General features: G+C 46.8%; 1 protein-coding gene across 1 annotated transcript in view; it reads right to left on the bottom strand.

Moving 5' to 3' along the window:
* LOC122242521 (integrin alpha-PS3) overlaps positions 1–7,500 on the bottom strand; it is a 24,844-nt gene that overhangs the window by 17,082 nt on the left and 262 nt on the right. Inside the window, exons 2-4 of the mRNA XM_086530890.1 lie at positions 1,470–1,597; positions 1,176–1,297; positions 760–886 (exon numbers count right to left, since the gene is read on the bottom strand). Of these exons, the coding sequence (XP_086387016.1) occupies positions 760–886; positions 1,176–1,297; positions 1,470–1,597 (377 nt within the window). The remainder of the gene's footprint in view (positions 1–759; positions 887–1,175; positions 1,298–1,469; positions 1,598–7,500) is intronic.

Genomic DNA, 7,500 nt, shown 5'->3' with positions numbered 1-7,500 from the left:
GATCGGGCAGCTCCCTGCCCAATGAGAGACGTACCCGCTGCCCTCGTACTGACCCAGTATCTCTGCTCAACATAGGTAATTTTTAGATTATACAGAATTAGTTCGACCTTCAAGTCGAGGGGACCTCCTCTCCCTTCACCTCCTCAAGGATTCCAGGTAGACAGTGTTTTAGTGCCTTTAGTGACTTAGCTTATTTCATATACTGTGCATTGTCTGTGTTTTCCTTAGTGTTGTGTTTATATTAGTGTTATTGATATACTTATAGCTTAGATCTCGTTAGCTTTGCGATAGGCTTAGCTTCCCCCTTGCGTGTATATATCGTGCCTCCCTTGTAAACAATGTTATATATATATCTTGATTTATAATATATTGTTAATGTTTTAGCTACCGTGTTTCACGTAATCCCTTTATATATTATGTGTGGGAATTAGATCAATCTCTGCTCGCCACATATTCGGGTGCCAGGGACGGGACCCGTTTTGCCAACTACACAAATAGTGTTAGTATTTGGGATATATACCTTTACACACACAAGTTGCAGTAGGGACACATCTTATACCCATCACACACACACACACACACACACACACACACACACACACATATATATATATATATATATATATATATATATATATATATATACATGTACTGTATACATATGGAAAGAGATGCAAGTAGATATCCAACCATACCAATGTATGCAGGTAATATTCAGCGAAGTCAAGAAAATATAAATTTCAGTAACAAAATACTCACTGAACTGTACGAGTGGTAACTTCTTATGAGCAGGTGCATTCGGGAGAGACGAATTGAGCCAATAACAGGCCCCATTCATCAAGTAAGTGCCTTGGTACAGCTGGTTCTTCCATCTGGGGGCACAGACCTGTAACAGACCGAAAGGTGACACGTAACAGAAATCTGACGAGGATATTTCAGCTGTCTTCCATAACTAATGGTAAAGCACAGCGAGATCTTTTCACTTATTTACTGTCCTTTTACCTGATGACTTTACATTACTTTATATAAGGCTTTCGACAAGAAGGAATAGGATGTTTTTTTCCGACTCACTAATGTCATATTCATGATTTGATCCCTCGACCCTAACTGATCTAATCCATACTTTGGACTGAACGGTTTACATAATGTAATCTCACGCCCATACTGCTACTTACGCCGACGACTTGCCGACCAGCTTGGTACGTCGGCTGCGAGTCCAACGCCCCTCCAAGCCATCCGTTGTTCTTGAGGTCCATGTAGCGGAATTCGCTGTTCTGGTCCAGAGACTCGCTGTTTCCTAAAGTGGGAATAGTGAAGTCGTACTTGTGGTACTTGTCAACGGGTTAAGAAAACTAAAAGGAAATGGCCAGTTTTCGTCTTCCTTAAGGCTCAAGTTGGATATATATATAGCGAATGTGTTGTACCATAAAAGGCAAAACATGAAAATAAAACAGGAATCCAATGGATACCTTCTCGGTCAATGAAGAGCTCCTCGCATTCTCGACTCCTCAGGTTACACTTGAAGATGGTCCCGGGTTCTGTTATCTGCTCTGGGTTGTAGTAAGACGAATTTGCCCTCGGAGCGCCCACCACCAACCTGCGAACGCCCGTCAATGTGAGAAAAAAAAAGAATGAAGAGGTAGCCGGAGGAAGAACGCCGGGGTATATTTACCCCAGATGCGCAATTGGGTCAGCCACATACATGATTGATAATATGAATATAGACAAATGGGTGCATTATGTATATACATACAATCATGTGTTTGGTCTTACAGTGCATCAGCCACTGTCTTAACTACTTATAAATTCATCAAGGAATTCTACTTCCTTAATTCTCTTGTTAGATGGCTATCTTCATGTGTATAATATAAAGTTAACATGAATTGCCTCCTCCTCTGACCACCTGGCCAACTCCTCTAGAATATTCCTAATTGTCTATGCATTTTTTCTGAATCGAAATGTCAAAATTAGAACCGGAATTTCTCGTAAGCTTCCAGACCAGTAAAGGAGACTTCATGTTCTCCTGAAATCTTTTCAGCATAAAATAATCTCCCTCCAAGATCTAAGGGGCAATATACTAAGTGGTATTCAAATTTCTAGCTCTTCTACTGTCTTCTAAGAAGGATATTTCCCTTGAGTCAGTAAGTTGGCCTGATAACACCTCAGAGTGAAGTCTTGCAGCTACTGGAAAGAAGAAACGGAAATAAGTAGTTGTGAGGTTTGCTCGAGGCGGAACACCGTGAGGTGTGTGCTACACCTCTGGGTCTAACTACACCTCCCTCTCAACGACCTTCAGAGACCAACCCTTCTCACGTTGCACACGCTGCCGCCTCAGATGCACTTCATTCCGCTATGGAAGTTCTGAGGGAATCTGAAACAACTAAGGATAGGGATCAGCCCCAACCTTTATTTAGAAATATCCCCCCCCTAAAAACAGGCTTCCCCAAGATACGGGCAAGGGAATCCCTAGAAACGACGTCCCTAACTACAGAATCCGTATGACATGTGGCCAAGTATGCAGATACTTACAAGAGATCAGGATGGACCTCATGGAGATATACCAGGGGTAGGGCATGAAGTATGGCACGACGATATGATGCAGCACCCATCTACCTATTTCCATATGAAAAATCTCTCTAAGTGGTATTCTTGAAGTGATGTTCCTGAATTCGATGGTCTCAGCAACGCCCGAAGAAGGGCCTTGAATTGTTAGTTAAAGTGTCGATGCAGACTTCTAAATTCAGATCGAGACATTCCATGATATCACCCTGTCATTGGTCACAGCTGGTGCACAGCTGGATTCAATTGCAGTGTCCAAATTCAGACGGTCATGGAGACACTGACTAGCAACTTGAGAACGTAGTATGCTATGTTTTTGTACATCAACAGCTTTTCCTTAAGGAATCCCCGTCTCCACGCGATCGTGCAATCTCGGAAAATTGACATCATCATGCTCCAGGAGTCTCTAACAGGGGAATCTGTTCGCTTCTCGGGATATCATCCCTTTGTGCTGCCAAATGTGCAAGGCAGCAGAGGTTTGATTACCCTTGTGAAGTCGACTATCCCCTGCTCCTTGGTCACCGATCCTGTGCAGTGTGGAGAAGGCGCCGAATTCCTTGCCGTTGAGATCCATTTGGCCGGGGGTCCCCTCAAGCTGTACAATGTGTACAGCAGGCCAAACTATAGAAGCTTAGATATTAGTCAAGTCTGTGCTGCTGCAGCACACGAGCCAATTCTCATAGGGGGAGACTTCAATGTCCACCACCCCATCTGGGCTCTCACTCGGAGTCGTGATGCGGCAGGCTACCACATAGCCATGCCCCGAGATTGCTCTTCTCAACAGCCAGGAGACTACGCATGTTGGTGGTGGGGGGGGGGGGGGCATTGACCTTATCTTTGTCACTGCATCTGTGGACAACATTGCCACGAGCCATCACTATGGGATAGTCATCACCATCTTGGACGCTGGCCCAGCACCCATGCCCCAGCACAATCCTCGATAGAAGGTGGACAGGGCCAACTGGAAAGCTTTCCAGGAGGCCCTGGCCAGGTGCCTCAGAACCAGTGATTTCTCACTTAACGATAATGTGGCTATACTTGAGGCCAGACTAGTAAAAGCCATAGACGAGTCAGCCTCAGAGACCATCCCCAAACTCGTCTGTGGTCCAGGTGTTTCAAAGACGCCTGGTACTACAATGATGAGATTAAGGAGGTCAACCACAGAATCAATATGTGCAGAAGACACTTCCGCAGACAGAGACCCCCTGAGAACCACGCTCTTTTGAGAGAGGCTCTCAGGGGTGCTCAGGAAACTGCTAAGAGGGTAAAGCAGGAAAAGTGGCTGGAGTGGTGTGAGTCCTTTGGCCACCAAACCTCCCTTTCAGAGCTGTGTAACCGTATCAGACAGGCCACAAATTGCTCAGCCCCAGACAGACCCACCATGACCCGTGGTCAGAGGCAGAGAGACTGGCACACGAGATCTCTGCTAGAACAAGTAGCGTCGGCCTACCAGCAGAGTTGAGGGCATACCAAGAGGAATTGCTTCCAGTCAGGCATGCCCTCATCAGAGAAAAGGCAGTCGAGCCTGATGACACAGATGCCATGTTCTCTCTGAGGGAATTACGGCGGACACACAAGACCAGTTCCCGGTCAGCCCCGGGTTGCGATGGGATCTCCCACCCCATCATTTCCCACCTAGGACATGAAGGTGAGCTTGCATTCTTGCATCTCATCAACAAGTCCTGGGAGACTTCTTCGCTACCACAGTACTGGAAGAGGGCTGACATAGTTCCCATCCCTAAACCAAAGGAGCCGGGATGGTACCGTCCCATCTCTCTACTCAGCTGTCTGGGAGAGAATGGTACTAAACTGGCTCCAATGAAAGTTGGGACCTCCACATGAACACTTCCATGCGTTCACAAGGGGTGAGAGCACTGCTCACAGAATGGCCACCTTATTGAGCACTGTCAGCAACACCAGCTCTGTCATTGTCTTCCTGGACCTGGAGAAGGCTTTTGAACTGGCGAGCCCACTCGCCATTCAGGCGATCCTGATCCGCAAGGGAATTAAAGGCAGACTGCTTGCTTGGATTGGTGACTATTTTCGGAACAGAACTGTCAGAATGAAGTTCCTAGGTCATCTTTCCAGGCATTTGCCCATGGAGAATGGGGGTCCTTAGCCCGGCTCTGTTTAACACCCTCATGTTAAGCATCCTCAACATTCCACTTCCAGCAGGGTGCAAGATCATTTCATATGCAGATGTTCTTGCAAATATCTCTGCTGGGAGATGAAATGAGAACCTAACCAGGAAGGCCCAGCATTGTCTGGACCTAATGTCTGAGGAATGCCGCAGAGTCGAACTTAAGATATCAGTAGCTAAATCGGAGGCAATGGCGCTGAAACACGATGTCCGCGACCAAAGACTGCGAGTCCAACGGTTAGAGCTAGAGTGGGTTCACGTCTTCCAATACTTGGGGGTATGGGTTGATGAGAACCTCACCTTCTGCTCTGAGATTAAATATCTCCTAGACAGGACCAAGGAAAGACTCTTTGTCATGAGAGCTTTGTCAGGGCGGCACTTGGGGGCTCGACACTGTGTACTAAGATCCTTCTATGTGCACGCTGTCCATCCCATTGTGGACTACGCCTCTGTCGCCCTGATTACGGTCAAGCCTAGACTCAGGAAAAGGCTTGATATCATGCAAAATTTGGCCGCCAGGATTATTCTGGGTGCCCCTGGGTGGACTAAGGTTACCAACCTTCTCTTGGAAGCCAATCTTTTCCCCCTGGACACCCGGGTCGACCAAATGGCAGCCCAGTTCTTTGCCAAAGTCCTACAGTCCCTGCCGGACTCGCAGCTAAGACAGAAAGTGCAGCGTTGGCTTGCACAAAACCGTGACCTCTTTGCTAACAACACCTGGCTGTCTCACAGCCAGGGTACTGATATGCTTTGAGCTCAAGGAGACACTACCGGTTAAGGGCATGGACCTCCCCCACCCTGACTATGTCACAGCCCCACCGTGGGCATGACCCTTGATAGAGTTTTCTGTCATAAGCCTATCGAGGAAAAAGACACAGTACTCACCACCTCTATTAACGGATGAGGTGGAGAGGAATATCGTAGCAATCACTCCACCAGGTAGTAAAACCTACTTCATGGATGGTTCTGTAGACCCCATCACCTGCACTGCAGGCGTCGGTTTTGCAGTAAGGGGCATGGTGAAAGCTATGCAAATATCTGACAATGCCTCCTCGCACCAGGTAGAGGCAGTCGCTATTATGGGAGCCCTAGCCCATGCAGCCCAGATGGATGGGCATGTTGTCATACATACAGATTCTAGGGCCGCCATTGACAGCCTGCAACAAAGCATGCCCCTTGATAACGTTTATCTTCTGACCACGATTCTCACCATTGCTCAGAGAATCCTGGATCAGGGTAGACACATTGTCATCAACTGGATTCCAAGCCATGTTGGTATTAAAGGGAACGACTTAGCCGACAAGCTGGCAGAGGAAGGCAGGAAGAAACCCTTGTGTGATCTTGTGGTACATCCTAGCCGGGAACTGCTAAGGCGTAAAACGATGACTGCAGGGCAGGTCGGTGCCCTGCAGCGACATAGAGAGGAAGTGAGAACCTCCCCCTCGGCCAGCTGGTACTCAGACGCCACAGGCTATGAGTCGCTGATACTCTCTCCCAGAATTTCAAGGTGTGCTGAAGTCAGCCTTCACAGACTGAGAATAGGCTATCCTTGTGAGTGGCAAATCATACCCACCACTGGGCATGATGAGAGATGCTGTGAGCATTGTGGCACGCCGGACGCCAAATTAGAGCACTACCTGAAGGAGTGCGAGCACACTCACTTCCTCAAGCAGGGCCCAGAGACGACAGCCACCAGGCTGGTTAGACGGATATGCTTGTCGCTTGCTCCCTGGCAACTGGAGCGCCTACAGGCAATCCGACCGCCACGGTAAGCATTCAGTTATGATGATCAGATGAGTCAGCACTTATAGCTGACAGAGGTCGGGCCGCCTCGTGCATATAGCCCGGGCGAAGCGAGGTCTTCACAAATCTTTCTCAACTGAACTGAACTGAAAAAATTTGTCAGTTGACCCAGCGACCCCGCTTAAGTGACCAGCCATGTCGTCTCCACTATGTGACCTCGTCTTCCTCACCATATCCTGCCCTGGTAATGTTTCCCCTTGCCTGTACTCTTTGTATTGTTCTCCATGTATGTCTTTCCTTGTAATAAACCGCATGTTTTGTTCTGGTGATCTTTCTGTTTTACCTGGCTGTACAGATCCTTTCTCTCTAAAAAACGAACATTTGACAATAACACACTGGCCTTCAGTAAAGATGTGGAATATACCGCCAAGGAATTTATATGTTGAGCCGGAAGTTAATTCTTAACAATCAATTAATCAGTTCCCATCTGCAGACGCAAAGCCATAAAAAGATCTAACCTAAATTAACTGGATTAGTGAATCAGTAATTATCATTACATTTACCACGAATCACACTATTTCCTTAGTATTTGTTCTTTTGTACAGCCACCTACTGGATAGCAGAGCTGTGACTACTCACTTACGAGTTACACCGTTCTTGCTAGCACTGATAGCGTTGATTCTGCCGGTGCCAAAAACACTCAAGTATCCATGTTAGGATCATTAAGAAAGTTTTGCCACCGACACTTTCCGTCACATGACGCCAGTACACTGTCCAGACACTTTCTTCTTATCTTCGTTATTTCCTGGATGTAGATACTCTTTAAAACCCGCTAAACTCTGTCGAAACAACAAGTGCAGATACTAAGGTTGCTTACAATTTTGTAATTAGTGTCACGTTGTGAACAGCTTGTGAATCAACCCACTCATGTTGATGGTGTTTGGTTTGACCTGACCTTCCTGGTGTCACTTGGGCAACTCTTCTTGCACCAATCTGACCACATTGTATTATAACGATAGATTTTAAATTCCTAGTGTTGCAAGAATACTATTGGTAAT

The sequence above is a fragment of the Penaeus japonicus genome, unplaced genomic scaffold (genome assembly GCF_977035675.1).
Source record: "Penaeus japonicus unplaced genomic scaffold, GWHDUDI00000001_assembly GWHDUDI00000034, whole genome shotgun sequence".
Lineage (NCBI taxonomy): Eukaryota > Metazoa > Arthropoda > Malacostraca > Decapoda > Penaeidae > Penaeus > Penaeus japonicus.
Note: the sequence above shows the minus strand (reverse complement) of the source record. Positions and strands in the feature narration are given on the sequence as shown.